Below are 16,591 nucleotides of genomic sequence, written 5' to 3'. Positions count from 1 at the left end.
GTCAAGCACGTGATTACCATGAACAGATTTCAATGTAAAGAAGTTGGAAGGGTGTTTACCATTGCAGAAGTAGAAGCTAAAAAACTCCAGAGAGAGTTGATGCAGAGGCCTTTCTGAAGTGTTGAGATTGATAAGAGTCCGTGCCTGCACTGCACTGGCCTGAATAGACTGGTGAGTGCTTTATTGGGAACTGTAAGATTTTGTTTTTCTAAATTGCAAAAAGAAGACAGTATATGCAGTTAAAGATGGGAGCAATGAACAAGGAAGGCCATGTTCCGCATTAAATACTTGTCACTTATTTTCTCGAAATGGCCCATCATCCATTTAATTTATTCGTTTTTTTCCTGGGAGGAGTTGAACCATTGATCCTTTTAAAGATTATTTGATGCGGCAACTGCTGGAACTTGGAATACCAACCTTTCTTGCGGTGCCATGGATTGCCAACCCCTTTGACTATCTGGTTATTGTTTAAAAGGTTAATGGATGAGAAAATAAGAAAATGGTGGATTAAAGGAAGAAATTGTTTTAAATTCACCTTCAGGAGTTTAAATTTGATGAAAACAAATGCTATGAAGATTATACAAAATTAAGCATACTTTGTGAAAGGGAGATTTTTCAATACAATTATGATGGGTATCGTATTCCTCTCTAGCTCGAGTACATGGTGTGAAGCTTTTGAGGTCAAGATTGTTGACGAAATGCATGCCTTTACTGTACAGGTCAGAAAATCGACATGCAGCTGCAGCGATAAATACAACACCATTTAAGAGGCCTGGAAATTAAGTTAATACAGCAAAGATAATACCTGAAAACAAATCATACATCACCCTCAGTACGAAACCATTTAATGAAGGTTTCACGAGCAAGCTAGTAGACAGACTCCCTTTGAGTATTTTTATACTGGCCAGTGAATTTATTCATTAACAGTGGCACTAGTCTATGAGCTTGGAATTCGTGTTTCTCGGGTTCTCGGACCCGACTCCAGATTGACCCGGCAAAGAGTTTTGGCCATTTGGGTGGATCAACTTGCCACAATAAAACCCAAGCTCCCGCCAGGCGAGGGGGTTTAGCAATATAAGACTTTGATGTAGTAGTTGTGTTGCACGCAGGGAAGGTTCTCTTTTTCCATAGATCCCTTTTGCATCATGTTCGGTGCTCTGTTTTTACCCTCCATGACAATCTCAAAGATTTCAGGGGAGCAGGACAGTGGAGAAAGCACATTTTTACCTGCTTCTCTTGGTCTTTTGTTTGCTAAGTGAAAGAACCTCTGTTTCTCAAGGGTCATATCTCGTCCACAAGATTTTCAGCCGGTAAGTGAAAGATTTTCAGCCGGTAAAGCCAAAAATAGGCACCACATTTTCTGTCTCCATTTTACGATCGTAAGGTGTGGTTCGAGACGTGTCAGACTCCCGATAGCAACTACAGTGCAAGGGACCACTCTGCATCTCAGATGGGATGGATCCAAAAGTCAAACTCTCCAATCCCAACAGCTATACCACCCAGAGGGCACGATAGAAACACGGATTATCTACTTGAGGCTCCGCAAGACAAAATAAAGCATGCAACGAAAAATGTGTTCACAATTGTTGACAAGTTACATAAACAAATTACCAGCACAAACAATTAACGAAATTTGATTGAAGTTCAGTGCCTCGACATATCCACAGTTACAAAAATGTTGACTTATATAAGCACTTGGAGAGAATCAATCCGAATCCTCAGCTTAAAATATTTTGCATCTTTTAAAGCGGAAGTGAATAGGCAAATATCTCAAAAGTGACACTTTCCTTCCAACAGCCCGTGTACATTCAGGAAGTACTTGCCATTATAAGCCTCCGAAACCATGAGCTGGTGACGTATATTTTGGTCTTCAAACTTCTACGTACATGAACCTGTCCCTTCCAATTAATTAATATGGTGGATCCAAGAGACAATGTTTGCAGTTCTTCAATCATTCTGCAGTTGAAGTTTTGTTATTACAAGGAAATCGAGGGGGAAAAAAGATTCAATAAAAGAAAAAGGGGGAAAATGAATCTAAGGATGACAGGAATAATTCCTGTTTGTTTTTTTTTTTTAATTTTTTTTTAAAAAGAATCTAATTTTTTAATTTATTTTTTATTTACTTCAAATTAATATTTTTTTTTATCTTTTCAAATTATTTTGATATGTTAATATTAAAAATAATTTTTAAAAAATAAAAAAAATATTTTAATACATTTCAAGCAAAAACACATTTTAAAAGTCAAATAATCTGTCAAATGATTAAAGGGTTGAATCATAAATGCGATGCAAGCACCTGAATTTTATGCAGCAATTTCTCTGCCATAATTTTCTGCTGCACTCCACTTAAAGTCTCCGAATTCATGATTGCATTGGCAACAATAATAACTATTGATGGAGAATTAGCATTCACCTATAGTCATAAACGAAAAGAAAAGGGTATTATCATTAGAATTTGATCTCTTCTACACAAGCAAAACAGAGCAGTCTTAAAGTTGGTATATGAATGCAAACATGCCTAAAGCAGAGAAGATGAGACTATGAAACAAAAGAACCAAAGGAAGGGTGAGGGAAACCAAAAAAAAATGGAAATAAATATGGTAACACTGCTCAAAAAATCATACCCAAACACGGCCATTTAAGCCGACTGCTATCTCAAAGGAGAGCTTCTTGCCAAGAGCCTCAAGAACCGGACATGTTGGTGAGCTCAACAGCCTAAACATGAAAAAAAAAATATCCATCATGAAACATAAATACGTAAGCTAGCTAAGTAATTTCGTTATGCAGTGAAAATCTTAAGGCAGTGGCTTCAGTCAATTAAAAGTTACATGGGGAGATGTCTCACATTCTTGATAGACCAGTTGAACATTCAAACATGTAGCCATCTTTGAGGGCACCAAATTCTGCTGCCTTCCCACTGGCTATGAAACAAAAACAAAATTTTAAGAAAGCTCAAGAAATAGTTAGCAATAATTCACTAAACAAACCAAACAGTAATATGACACGAGAACAAGCATGCTGATTAACCAACCATCAGTGCATGACAACTCAGGATTCATTCCAGGATTTGCCTTCACAACTCGAACATAGAGCAGGGTACCTGCCTGCTCCAAGCAGCATTGGTAAAACGAAACATTAGCAGTGTAATTTCAGTTTGAAGTGTTCAACCACAGTTTTTTGTTCATTTATGCACAATAAAAGAAAGAAATAATCAAGACTGGGTGCCAAGCCAAAAGGCAGACACTGTTAAGGTAGTTGCAAGACTTTGTGATTTCTGATGGTGAATTCTTAAATTGGTAAAATACTAGCCTCATTATGATATATATATTTCCACAGGTGTCATATTTCAAATTGCAGCAAATAAAGTTTCATCATGATTAATTTCACTTTTACAGAATCCTGATATTTCTAGTTTTCCACGATGGCAAGCAAAATTTAGGCTGCAGTCCATGCAATTAAAATAAGATGGGATTATAAACTCAAACTTTTGAATTTTTGAATAGATATCGTAGTTGCAAACTATTTGATATGATTTCCTTGAACATGAGAAACTAAGGCATGGACCAAGTAAACAATGCCACTAATGGATACATGACTTGATGAGTATGAACCTCAAATTTGGGTATGTTTCTCCTGGTCCCTCCTTCAAATGCAAGCACAGGCAAAAAAGCCAAGGCAGGTCCTTTTATGTCGATAAGAAAGTTCTGCAAATTAAAAGTTAAGGCAAGCATTTGGATCTAATAATATATTATAATGCAAGATGGATGAAAAACACTAGAATTTAATTAAGGAGAAAGCATATACCAACTGTGAGAAGGACATGGGAAGCGTACAGAACAAGCATTTGACATAATAGATGGAAAGAAGAAATAAATAGAACAAATATAAGCACTGGTGGCTTGTCAGCAAAACCAATGCAATGTTTTAAAGACATTACATTAAGTACACAAATCAGGAAAATGTACATGCTGAAGCATTTAGTAATATCCCTTCACTACAATGAATTCCAAATATCCAGTCACCAGTCTACTGTTACTGATCACAGAGAATAGTGCTAGAAAGAAGATAGACTAGATCAGATCTTTCCTATCTATGCTTCCTTATGTCTTCCAAGCTAATTAATAAAATCAACAGGTTATTTTGATTTATGCCACAATTTGGTTCGGTCAATTTTGCTCATTAAAGAGGTCAACTTGTGTTTGACCAAAATCTCCTGCATCACATATTAGACCTCCTAACCAAAACTGGCAACTCGACCTGTGAACCTGTAAATACTTCTATTGTGATAAACCATGGTCTTGCTTTCTATCCGGATCATATTCCAACAACTAACAAAAGGTATTAAAGGTTGGCAGGGAAGTTGATCTATCTAGCTCATATTGGACCTGACATATCATATGCAGTTATTGTTGGGTTCAATTCATGCATAATCTAAATAACCAACACATGGATGCAGTGAATCGTATCTTGGCTTACCTGAAATCCTCTCTAGGTAAAGGTGTTATGTTCTCCCAACATAACCACCTGGATATTGTGGGATATACTGGATCCAAATTAAATATAAAATCTAGCTTTGGGTATGTGTCTTTTGTTGGTGAAACATTCTAACTTGGAGTGAAAAATAGAATGTGGTATCACTATCCAATGTGGAAGCAAAGTAACTTGCGTTCCATCATGCAATTACAAAGCTTACTTGGCTCAAAATTAATTCTCTTGGGTGAACTTACCGATGGTGCTCTTTTGTGACAACACAGCAGCTACTGAGATTGCTAACAAACTGAATTTAGCATAATCGAATCAAGCATATTGAACTTGACATGAACTACATCAAAGACAATCTCGACTCTGGTGTGGTTGAGATTTCTTATATTAAAAGTGTGAATCAGTTGGCTGATATAACGATTCATGTTGTTACTAGTGATACTTTCCATAGTTCGCTATCCAAGTTGGGCATGTGTTATATAAATGCCCCAACTTGAGGGGGAGAGATAACAAATATTAGGTGCATACAACTATCAATTAGTTAGCTGATTTTTAACCTAACTTTTAGCTCCCAGATTGTAGCCTATTCAATTGTATAGTTGACTTAGCTAAATGATTGATATATATCTTGTATAAATACCCTTTAGTGATATGAACAAAAACTACCCAGCCTAATTCAATTCTTCATTTTATGTCAATAATAAAACTTATATTTTCCAGGTCTTTCCAATTTAACCTATTTCTTTTTGGAGGGAAAAAAATTGAGATGGCTTATTTCATAAAGCTAAAGCAGAAAGAAAGTTATGGCAATCATCAAGTGATTTATAGCATCAATCTCACAACATAGCTCATATTTAAAGTGCTTACATCTGATTTAGAGTCTACAACAATTCCAAGAACACTGTCCTCCGCACACGGCACATACTGTACAAAAAATCAAATAAACCATCATACACAAGATAATGAACATCAACCACAAAAAATATTTAAAGTCATGTGTGAGATAAAACAGATAAAGTTCCTACCTGAAATCACTTGCATAATAATACCACTCATTGGATGAAGGGATCTCAGTGTGGATCCCATCCACTGAATGAATGAAATTTTCACAGTGATTTAGGGACGAAACTTTCCGTAATCTTAGCATAATTCACTAATGTGCAAATTAAAATTTTTCTATAAAATCACTTTGAGATTGGCAACTAAAAGAGAATAAATAGCAGCAGCAGCAGCAGTCACACAAAATACTAACTCAATCACAAAGAAGTATTGTATTATTTAAATTTTGAGCAGTCTGCTAGATTATCCACTGTTGGCATCAGTGCATAAACTATAATATAAGATAACTAACAAATAAAAAAAAATCCAACACTAAAACTGTTCATTCCTCATAGAAAATAATGAAATGCCTTTCAAATCCCACCTTTATTTTCTCCAAACCATTCAAAAATATTTAACACAAATCAACCCTCCCATTTAGCTCGTTACTGTGGTCCCTTTCAAATTGTTGAGTAATTTTAAACAAATTTAAAGCATATGCCCATAATATTATGAAAAACAAAAGTCACAGCTCCCCACATCACCAACTAATAGGCAATCAGTAAGTAAGCAAGCATACCCTCTTTTGGGAGGTTTCAACCCAATATTTATTTGGCTTTGAGAACCTCAATTTCCCTGCTTTCATTACAGATATAGCATCAGAGTCCTGTTAAATTAAAGAAACCAAAACTCAAACCAAATTTTGAATAAAGAAACAAACTTTGCAGTCCAAGAAATTCAAAAGTTTTTTTTAAAAAAAAAACCCTAAAAGATAGACCTGACGGAGCCCACCACCAAGCTTAATTGTCTGGTTAGTCATGCTAGAAAGATCAACAACCACATCTCCTGGTACCTACAATTTGACACAGAGAGAGAGAGAGAGAGAGAGAGAGAGTTTGAGTCTCATAACTGTACGAATTGGAAATTAATCTGTAACTGTATAGAAGAATATGAAAACCAACCACTAAGTTATCAATAAAGCTCGCCGGCGAACCGGAGGATTTACTCTCCATATTTATCGGCGATTGAGACTTCTCTGTGCGTTCTTCGCTGAGGAGGGAATTTAGGGAAGCGGGAATTTATATACTATTCTTAAAACGCACCGTTTATGATAAATATCTGACAAGAGCGGTCTTGAAATATTCCCCAAACGACTTGTCGTTTTTACTCTATCCCTAAAAATTAACGTAAGAAAACAAGAAGAGAAGGTAGGTGTTATGAATATGATGTCGGAGTTGGAAGTCTGGAACCTGAAAACGACATCACTTGATTGAGCTAGTTCCAAAGAGCAAATGGAAATTGTACGGTCACACTGGCTTCCATTGAATGGTCATTGCTTGAGTCACAAACTTGTGTCAGTTCCGTACAAGGTAACTCTCAGAAATCTTGAAAAGACAACTTTAATTTCTTGTAGCTTACAAAATAATGCTACTTCAATTCGGTTAGCTGAAAACCCATCTGAGAAATCAAGTTATTCACGTGGGTTTTTGATCAGGAACTCTGTTATGGATGTTTCAAAGGTTAATAGGATGATTAAGGAGTGTACAGAAGATGGGTTTTTTGAGGATGCAATTAGAGTGTATCTTGATTTCATTGAATCTGGTTTTCCAGTTGAGGAGTTCAGGTTCTTTCCTTGTTTGATTAAAGCGTTTGGTGGACTTTATGATGTTAATAAAGGGAAACAAATTCATGGGCATTTGTTGAAGTTTGGGTTTTTACAAGACATTTTTGTTAAGAATTCTCTTTTGGGTATGTATTGGAAATGTGGGGCTGGTGGGAATGCGGTTGACATGTTTGAGAGGATGGAGGAGAGAGATTCAGTTTCGTGGAATACAATGATATCTGGGTTTTGTCAATCGGGAGAGTATGTGAAATCGTTGGTGATGTTTAGAAGGATGGTTAAGGAATGTGGTGGTTCATATCATAACCGGGTGGCATGTCTTGCTGCTCTTTCATCGTGCGCTTCAATTAAGTGTTTGACTCATGGGCTAGAGATTCATGGGTTCCTTGTGAAAAATGGGTTGGATTCTGATGAGTTCTTGGTGAGTGCGTTGATTGAAATGTACATGAAATGTGGAGATATAAAGAATGCTGAAAATGTTTTTGAGAGAATTCGGGATAATGAGTTGGTGGGAAGGAATATGGCGGTATGGAATGTGATGATCTTGGGGTATGTTTCAAATGAATGTCTTTCATTGGCTTTGGAATTGTTTGTTGAAATGTTAGAATTAGGGATTAGCCCAGATTCCTCAACTGTAGTGGTTGTTTTAGTTTTGTGCTCCCAGTTGCTGGATTTAACTGTTGGAAAGCAAATCCATGGACTCATTCTGGGTCTTGGCCTGGATGATGATGTAAGAGTTGGAACAGCTCTTATGGAGATGTATTTTAAATGTGGTGATCCTGAAACCAGTTTGCAAATATTCAAAAGGTCTCAAAATCATAACTTAGTCATGTGGGGTTCAGTGATGTTGAATTGTGCTCAGAATGGTTACCCAAATGAAGCATTGCAATTTTTCAGTGAGTTTATGTTGGATTGTGGTTTTCCAGATCCTGTCATTCTTTTGGCTGCACTCCGGGCATGTTCATTCTTGTCTCTTAAGCCTAGAGGGATGGCAATTCATGGGTTTGCTATGAAGATGGGGTTTGATTCTGATGTTTTTGTTGGTGGTGCTCTAGTTGATTTCTATGGAAAATGTGGAGACATGGAGTATGCTCAACAAGTTTTTTATGGATTATCAACCAGAGATCTGGTATCGTGGAATGCGCTAATATCTGGATTTGCTCAAAATAAGTGTGCAGATGAAGCTTTGAAGGCATTTCGTGATATGCAATCTAAACAAATCAAGCCCAATACTGTAACCATGGCATGTATTCTTTCTGTTTGCACTCACTTGTCAGTCATGATCCTTTGTAAGGAGGTTCACTGCTACCTGCTAAGGCATTGGTTTGAGATCAATGCTCTTGTAAACAACTCTCTAATAAGTGCCTATGCCAAATGCGGGGACATACATAGCTCACGGACTGTGTTTGAAAAATTGCCTGTACGAAATGAAGTCACGTGGAATTCAATCCTACTGGGTTTTGGAATGCATGGCCGTACTGATGAAATGTTTGCAACATTTGAAAAGATGAAAGAAGCGAACATAAAGCCTGACCATGGAACTTTTACTTCCCTCCTTTCCAGCTGCAGCCATTCTGGGAAGGTTGACGCGGGATGGAAATATTTCAATAGCATGATGGAAGACTATAACCTTGAACCTCGAGTTGAACAATATACTTGCATGGTTGATCTTCTGGGCCGAGCTGGCAATCTAAATCAGGCATATGATCTGATAATGTCAATGCCTTGCTCCCCAGATGATAGAATATGGGGTTCCCTTCTGGCATCCTGCAAAAATCATGGTAACACAAAGTTGGCAGAGGTTGTGGCAAATCACATATTTGAACTTGATGCTTCAAGTGTTGGTTACCGTGTACTCCTCGCAAATTTGTATGAAGATTCTGGAAATTTGAATGAAGTTTTTCGAGTTCGAACTGAAATTAAACAAATGGGACTGAAAAAGCAGCCTGGATGCAGTTGGATTGAAGTTGATAACAGTATACATAAATTTGTTGCTGGTGATTACTCACATGATCGGTCTGGGGATATCTATGCAACCATAGAAAGTTTATCACTAGAAATGAAAAGAGTGGGGTATGTTCCTCACATTCAAGCAGCAAGCAACAAGTACTGGGCTTGATAAGTCAAAGGATAGCATTGTTTTGATAAGAAGAAAGGATTCTGTCTTCGGGGGTAACCTTGTAAGGAAGGAGAAACAAAAAAGAAAACTATTTGAATTATGTTCAATCAATACTTGTCAATGCCAAGCTGCATGGATGGTATTGGAAGGCAAGGTAGCTGGCATTTATCAAGTGATTGATATTTGAAATGATTTGTTGGAACCACGTAGATGCCAACTGATTAGTTTTTCCTCCCTGAAACTAATCAGGTATGTTTCTGTACGACTATCTGATATTTGTCTTTACTCTAGATTGGTCATTTTTGTTCATTAATGCTGTCAAATTATTTTTATCTTCTAAGCATCAACATGTCTTCTCATTTTCAGGCCAACTTATCTGAGGTGAATTGGACAGTTTGATGGTAAACAGAAGGTGAAAAGTTTATTCCTGAAATGCCAGTCGATAGCTTTCCTTGAAATCTTGAATGCAAGTCATGTATAATGCCTTCACTTGAAATTTTGGAAATTGAGCTGAAGTATGTAGTGAGCCTGATGAGGCCGAGGATGGCCTTGTTTTTCTGGCAGGAATGGTTTCTGTCTGTGGGTCTAACCTTGTAAGTGGCAAAAAAAAATTTAAAAATCACTAGTTGAAAGTAAGGAGCCAATACTTGTTCAACGCCAAGATGTATGGGATGATATTGGAACGAAAGGAAGCAGGCATTGGTTGAGTAATTGAGATTTGAGATAATTCTCAGTGTTGTGCAGATGCCAAGTAACTGGTTTTTTTCCCTGAAACTAACCAAGTAAGTTTGTGTTGCGACTACCTGATGTTTCCTCATTCTCCAGATTGGTCGCTTTCGCCTCATTAAAATGCTGTCAAATTATTTGTCTTTTATAGGCAGTTAACATGCCTTTTCATCTCTTGCAAACTTTAGCTGAGATGAAAATGAACGATTTGCTGGTAAAAGAAGAGTTGAAAGGCCTATTCTTGATGGGGTCACTTGAGAGCTTTTCTTAAAATCCTGGAGGAAGACTGGTCATGTTTAATGCTTTTATTTGAAATCTTGGAAATTGAGCTGAAGTAAGTAGGATGTTAAGATCAGCCAGCCCTAAATTTGACTGTTTGAATTTCTTTGATGCTATTGCATGATCGGGGTCTCATCTCATCACCTTATATTGTCAACAGCTCATCATCCTAGTTGGCTCAAATGAAGAGGTATCTGATCCCATCTTCTTTGAAAAATTCACTGGACTTGTGCAGTGATACGTTCTGGATCCGTGTTGCACTGCATGTATTTTTTTCCCGTAAAAACAATGTTTAAGGGACACAATTATGTTTTTGTTTTTTTTTAAAAAAAAAGCTAACTGAAAAATATAGTAAACTGATAAAAAAAATTAAAAAAACAATTATGATAACTTGAAAAAAAACCCTTTGAAAGTGCAAAATTAAATAATAAAAAAATATAGTTTGAATTAATTTGATAGACATGTAACTGAGGTAATAAAAGTTAAACCAACCAGGATTCACCTGTAAAACTCGTGGTCTATTCAATGAGATCAAGATGACCCAACATAAATAAAATTAAAGAAAACTATAAAACTAATTTTTTTAAAAAAAAAATTATCATACGATAAAGTCATAAAACAAAATAAGAAAAAATAAAAAAAGAATGTCGACAAATGTGAACTTTTTAAGACCTTGGTCATTAGACTAGAGACATCAAAAACTATAAAATACAATTTTTAATAAATTAAATGTTGAATGATGAAATTAAAAAATAAATTAGTTATATGAAAGCATCTCAAACAATAGCAATTAAAAAAATAAGAATAAAAATTAAAATAAAATAATAATCAGAAGAATAAAGATAAAAAATAAATTAGAGTACATACAAAAAACTTTCATCGAATAGTGAAATCAATAGGAAAAAAAATAACAAAAAAATTAAAAAAATAAAAATTAAATTAAAAAAATCTATATCATAAATTTGAATTAAAAGATAAAATTAAAAAAACTAAACAAAATGGTTAAGAAAAAAATATTAAAAGCATACTCTAACTATCCTGGATTATGATGGAAAGAAAAATTAATAGCATTTACTATTATCTAAGATTTAAACGTAATAAACAACAAGGAGCACAAAAAATTAATAAATAAATATGAAAATGAAAATCAAGAAGACAACCGAATCCATGCCTGCAGTTGTTTCGAAGTATGAATCTGTGAGAACACCAATAACCTATGCCTTTCTTCTTTTCCTTCTTGAATCAACTCCTATAACACATTGTGCTCCATTTGAATAAATACAGCTACAGAAGCAGCATCTTTACGATACCTAAATGCCATCAGTGTTTATGCCATGAGAGTTGTCATCAAGGAGGTTCTCCAGTGACATGGCTTTTCTGCTCCGAACTCTGCCAGCTTCTTTCAACAGCTCGGCCAGCCTTTTTTTCTCATCAACAACATCTGGATTTGCTGTCCCGAGCTTTTCCTCCCTCGTCCCGACAACATACTCCAAGATTTCAATTGCATCGTCCAACCTGCGTTAAACATTACAGAGCACCTCGACTGAGCTTCAAGTAGAACTTGTTATGTGGAAGAAAACTGCACATGAGCACATTCAGGCTAACACATCCATGTTTTACAAATTAAATAAATCTAGAGAAGAAAAGGCATCACATTCATTTGGTAACTAAACCACCTAACAACATCAATTCGTAAAATGAGCAACATTGATGACTTGACTAGAAATTAGAATGGCATTAAGCCTATGACAGATGCAAACGAGGATGGCATGGAGAAAAGGCACAAGAAATGGTAAAAGGTGCGCACCTGCCCATTGCATCATAAGTGCCTGCAAGATTGCTATATACCCCAAGAGTGTCAGGGTGATATGGTCCACACTCTTGTTCCAGAACAATCTTGGCTTCCTCAAACAATTCTGCAGCCTCATTTATAGCATTGCGCTGCGCACAGGCGAGACCCATTTGGTTGAGAGCAATGCCAAAAAAAGCAGATTTCTTCTCTCCGCTTGAACGGAGCTTTGAAATTGCGTTCTTAAAGGAGTTGTAAGATTCGGAATAATCTCCCAGCATGTAGTATATGACACCCATTTGAGCTTCAATTCCAGCAATTGTGCTTTGTTGGCCAGGTGCATCTTTATATTTCTTTAACGCCTTCTTTAGCAACTTGATTGCCTGATCGAGCTCATCCATTGATTCATATAAAGCAGAAACATCAGTGAGACCACTAGCGACCTCCTCTGGAGGGATCCCTAGCAAGGGCTTTTCGTAAATCCCAAGGGCATTCTCACAATATGATTTTGAGTCCCTCAACTTCCCAGTTCTGTTACATAAATCAGCCAAACGAACAAAAACTGAAGCAACAGATGGATGATTCTCTCCTTTTGTTGTCTTAAAAGCTGTGAGTGCTTTTTGATAAGCAAAAATAGCCTCATCATACCTAGACAAAGATAAGTATGCATCTCCGATGCTACAATCAACACAGGCCACCTCAGCTTCCTGGCCATTTGCCACCATGGCCATACTGGCTAACACAAGATGTTCAAGAGCAGCTTCATGATCTCCCTTTGTTTCACATATAAGACCCATAAGCCGTCGATCCGCTGCCTCTTCAAGAGAAGCAGGAGAACCGTTGTCTCTATGAATGTCTAGAGCCATCTGGCAAACCTTCTGCGCATCATCAAACTGCAATGCTTGAACATGGGCCTCAGCCAAATATCTACAAGTCTCGCCAACTCTAGGGTCAGTTTCTCCCAGAACTTGTTTCTGCACTTCCAATCCTGTTGAGTAGCACTTTGTTGACTTCTCAAGCTGGCCCAGCATCGCATAAGTATCACCCAACTGCATGTAACCAGCAAACTTGGCAAGGGCATGCTCTTGGCCTTCCTCGGGCACTGGAATCTCAATTGAATGCTCAAGAATGGGAATGGCCTCGCTATACTGGCCTATGCTGCAGTGTATAGCTGCTGTGACATGCAAACACATTACCAGTTCTAAACTGGGTTTATCATTTGCACATATTTCGAATGATTTATATGCTCGAAGAGCTAATTCAAGAGCTTTCTGGGGATTATCCCCTGAAGAAATCAAATCCCTTGCTTGCTTTAGCAAAAATTGTCCAAGATCTGGATTATCTAAACCCGATTCTGATGAATCCTCGGTTCCATTCGGTAACTTTACTCCTCCCAGTGAAGAATTTCTTTGTTTCTTCATCAATCTGACTCCCACATTTCCTTTTTTCAAATTCCTATCATTCTGCTTGTCAATAGGAGGTTTCTCTGGAGGACATTTTCCCTGAGGAGTCAACTTCGATGATGCTTCAGAGTCCAAAGGCTTCTTTGAGGTTCTTGAAGAAACAGACTTGGTGCTTGCAGATTTGGTCTTGTCCAAGTTCCCCGACTTCTTGCTCCCTGATGAACTTCCCTTCTTGGAAGAAGAGTTGCTATGAGTGCCAAGTTCTGGTTTATCCACCTCTTCCTCTTCCTCTTCCTCTTCCATTATCTCAACCTCTCTCATCTCTCCTCCTACCAGATGGCGCAACTCTGAATCAATCCTAGACTCTTCACCATCAGATCCAAAGCTATGCCTTAAGGGAGACTGATCAGAACTCTGCATATCACACACATTCTCATAAAGCTGCTCGATGGAGGTGTCAAGCACCCCATCAACTGCCACTCCATAAACAGAAACTCCATCTACAGGAGGATCTAGGCCAGTACTGTGACGGCTGTGCGGACTCGATTTTCTCCTTGGGGACTTATTAGGCACTGAATTGTCCTTCATCGGCACTGAATTTCCATTCATTTCATTCACTATTCCTTCCTCATCAATTCCATCCATAACAATTCCAGGCATCTTTATTCACCCAAATCAATGAAAACACCGAGTTCCAATAAACTAACTGCAACAAAGTTTCCATAAAAAAAGAAAAGGGCACGCTATATCAAACAAGTGGCACTGTAAATCCAAACAAAAAAAATCATATATTTAAACTATCTAATTATATACAAGATGCACCAACCTTACACATGTAGCTAAAACATGACAAAGTCAACTAAAACCAAAGCAAAAACACCAATGATAACATCAAAAGCTCAATCCTTTAACTTGTGCTTTAAACAGCCCTTTAAACTTTCCATGTTTGCAACAGCAATAAAAAAAATCTAACGTTTCTTAATTAGATCTTTCGAAAAAAAATGTTTCCAAAACTCAATAAAATGAACCCTTAGATTATAAACTCATCAATACAAAACAACACAATCCCACAAATTATATAACTGACACAGCAAAAAATCAATGAACAAAAATGCAAGCTTTAATTTTTTCTGACAGTTGACCTCTCAAACTGATCCAATAACAGACAGAACATGAAAGGCAAAAAAGAAGAGAAGACGTTGATATATTCAGTACCTTAAAAACCAGTCATGAAAGAAGATTCCAAGATGATATGTTATCTGGGCTTTTTAAACAGGAGATAGAGATTGAATACTCATGTGATTACATATAGAGAAAGACACGCACCACAAAAAAAAAAAAAACAATCTTGAATTTGGTTTTGTGTCAATCCTCTGTGTGTGTGTGTGTGTGTGTGTGTGTGGAAGAAGTTAGGCAGTTGAAAAAGAACAAGGGGTTTTTGTTAAAAATAACACAAGGGCAATATGGCAGCTTTCATAGCTTAGCTGGTTAGAAATGAAAATGGTAGAATAATAATAAAAAATATATATATGTGTGTGTGTGTGTGTGTGTGTGTGTGTGTGTGTGTGTGTGTGTTCTAGCAGAGGTGGAATGTCAGAGAGGGAAAGGTTAAAGAAGGGGACTTTTCTCCCACCCTAAATAGGCATAGACAGGCCTATATAGAGCGGGAGGCCTGCTGCTGCCATTCTGCTTTCTGTTTGTTTTTTTCTGTTTAATGGGATTTTGCCACGTGTCATTGGGTTATGTGAACTGACAGCCATGGCCTTTTTGGATGTCGCCGGAAGGTGTACGAGAAAGTCAGAGGTTGTTTTTTAAATATTTTTTATTTAAAAATATATTTGTAAATAATATTTTTTTTATTTTTTTAATATTAACATATTAAAATGTTTTAAAAATATAAAAAAAATAATTTTTTTTAAAAACAAATTACGAAACTGCGTAAGTAAATGAAGGGTTCTTTGACAATGGTGTTATTGGGTGGAACATGTGAAGATACTGAGGGTCGTGGTCCTGAACCATACCGACCCTCTCTTTTTATACTTGAGAACTAGCTAAGCTGATCAGCTCCAATGTGTCACTTTCAACCAGGGCCGGGCCAAGAAATTCTGTTTGGGGGTTAAATTAAAAAAAAAACAAAATCTAGGGAGTCAAAAGTTAAAATTCACTAGTTTTAGAACCAAAAGTTAAAATCCACTAGTTTTAGGACCGAAAGTTAAAATTACTCAAGAAAAAGGCAGTAAAGAAAACTTTGTAGGGCCGGGCCCCTGCTTTTAACCATGTTTGCTATTTTATTATTGAGCACCCTTTTGCAGCTCCTTATAGATAAGTGTACTAGCTACGTGAACCGTGATTCACACGGGTAAGATTATTCTTTTTCAATAAAAAAATAAATATTCATGTTTTTTAATATATATTTGAATTTAAAAAATTCTTTATTATAAACTAAATTACTTATCCATTTATTTTATTAAATAAATTGATATTTAATCAAAAAACCAAAGTCAACTTATTCTAACTTTTAAAAATATATGACCATGGTCTTGAGGTGGGGACTGATTTCATAGAAGACAAACTTATAAAACACCAGAGCAAAATTTTTAATAAAAAAAAGCTTAGCGATGAAACCAAAATAAAAATTAATTTAAAAACAAAACAGTGAAAAAAAATATGAGTCAACCTAAGATCGGGATAATCTCATGTAGAGAAAAACAAAACAAAACATGAAAACAATTTTTTTTAAAAAAAAACAAATATTGAACCATGACCTTGGAAAAAATAGAAGGGGGGAAATAATGAAGAAAAATTCTAAAAAATGACAATAGATTAAATTGGAAAAAAATTCAAAACAAAACAAACAATAATAAAAAGAATGAGGACCGAATTCAAAATAAAAATAAATTAAAATCAAATGCTTAGAGATGAAATTGAAAATAAAATTTATTAGTAAAAGGAAAAAATCAAAAGAATAAGGATCAAATTTGACATAAAAATCAAATTAAACTATATGACAAGGAAGAAATTGAAGGAAAAAATCAAACAAAATAAGATAAAAAAACTATACATATAGTAATAAAAAAAATAAAGACTGAATTGGATATAAAAAATAAATGATAGGATACTTATACTTTGGCAAG

The 16,591-nt window shown here is 36.1% G+C and overlaps 3 protein-coding genes across 4 annotated transcripts; 1 reads left to right on the top strand and 2 right to left on the bottom strand.

Moving 5' to 3' along the window:
- Positions 1–1,607: 1,607 nt before the first annotated feature.
- On the bottom strand, positions 1,608–6,636 carry LOC133678834 (uncharacterized). Its single transcript, XM_062101350.1, has 10 exons — positions 6,483–6,636; positions 6,299–6,373; positions 6,101–6,187; positions 5,350–5,406; positions 3,612–3,704; positions 3,032–3,104; positions 2,846–2,921; positions 2,625–2,715; positions 2,297–2,413; positions 1,608–1,956 (listed from the first exon to the last, which is right to left on the bottom strand). The coding sequence occupies exons 1-10, from the start codon at positions 6,531–6,533 to the stop codon at positions 1,948–1,950; spliced, it is 729 nt and encodes a 242-aa protein (XP_061957334.1). The 5' UTR covers positions 6,534–6,636; the 3' UTR covers positions 1,608–1,947.
- A 47-nt stretch (positions 6,637–6,683) lies between these two features.
- On the top strand, positions 6,684–10,408 carry LOC133678832 (pentatricopeptide repeat-containing protein At1g11290, chloroplastic-like). 2 transcript variants are annotated; one of them, XM_062101347.1, is made up of 3 exons: positions 6,742–6,890; positions 7,016–9,509; positions 9,627–10,408. In XM_062101347.1, the coding sequence occupies exon 2, from the start codon at positions 7,026–7,028 to the stop codon at positions 9,258–9,260; it is 2,235 nt and encodes a 744-aa protein (XP_061957331.1). In that variant the 5' UTR covers positions 6,742–6,890; positions 7,016–7,025; the 3' UTR covers positions 9,261–9,509; positions 9,627–10,408. The 2 variants fall into 2 exon arrangements, with proteins under 2 accessions (XP_061957330.1, XP_061957331.1); XM_062101346.1 differs by having other exon boundaries at positions 6,684–9,509.
- Positions 10,409–11,314: 906 nt separating this feature from the next.
- Positions 11,315–15,073, bottom strand: LOC133678833 (protein KINESIN LIGHT CHAIN-RELATED 3-like). Its single transcript, XM_062101349.1, has 3 exons — positions 14,673–15,073; positions 12,073–14,163; positions 11,315–11,780 (listed from the first exon to the last, which is right to left on the bottom strand). The coding sequence occupies exons 2-3, from the start codon at positions 14,115–14,117 to the stop codon at positions 11,576–11,578; spliced, it is 2,250 nt and encodes a 749-aa protein (XP_061957333.1). The 5' UTR covers positions 14,118–14,163; positions 14,673–15,073; the 3' UTR covers positions 11,315–11,575.
- Between the last annotated feature and the right edge of the window lie 1,518 nt (positions 15,074–16,591).

Source organism: Populus nigra, chromosome 18 (genome assembly GCF_951802175.1).
Source record: "Populus nigra chromosome 18, ddPopNigr1.1, whole genome shotgun sequence".
NCBI lineage: Eukaryota > Viridiplantae > Streptophyta > Magnoliopsida > Malpighiales > Salicaceae > Populus > Populus nigra.
The sequence above is the reverse complement of the archived record's forward strand: the minus strand, read 5'-3'. Positions and strand labels throughout refer to the sequence as shown.

What these genes read in the sequence shown, in the direction of transcription:
- LOC133678834 (XM_062101350.1), bottom strand. Translation starts at nt 6,533, where the DNA reads ATGGAGAGTAAATCCTCCGGTTCGCCGGCGAGCTTTATTGATAACTTA. An exon ending in TTGGTGGTGGGCTCCGTCAG is followed by an intron (nt 6,188 to 6,298) that starts GTCTATCTTTTA and finishes TTAATTTAACAG; the next exon opens with GACTCTGATGCTATATCTGT. An exon ending in TTGTAGACTCTAAATCAGAT is followed by an intron (nt 3,705 to 5,349) that starts GTAAGCACTTTA and finishes TTTAATTTGCAG; the next exon opens with AACTTTCTTATCGACATAAA.
- LOC133678832 (XM_062101346.1), top strand. Translation starts at nt 6,813, where the DNA reads ATGGAAATTGTACGGTCACACTGGCTTCCATTGAATGGTCATTGCTTG.
- LOC133678833 (XM_062101349.1), bottom strand. Translation starts at nt 14,117, where the DNA reads ATGCCTGGAATTGTTATGGATGGAATTGATGAGGAAGGAATAGTGAAT. An exon ending in ACTTATGATGCAATGGGCAG is followed by an intron (nt 11,781 to 12,072) that starts GTGCGCACCTTT and finishes TGTTTAACGCAG; the next exon opens with GTTGGACGATGCAATTGAAA.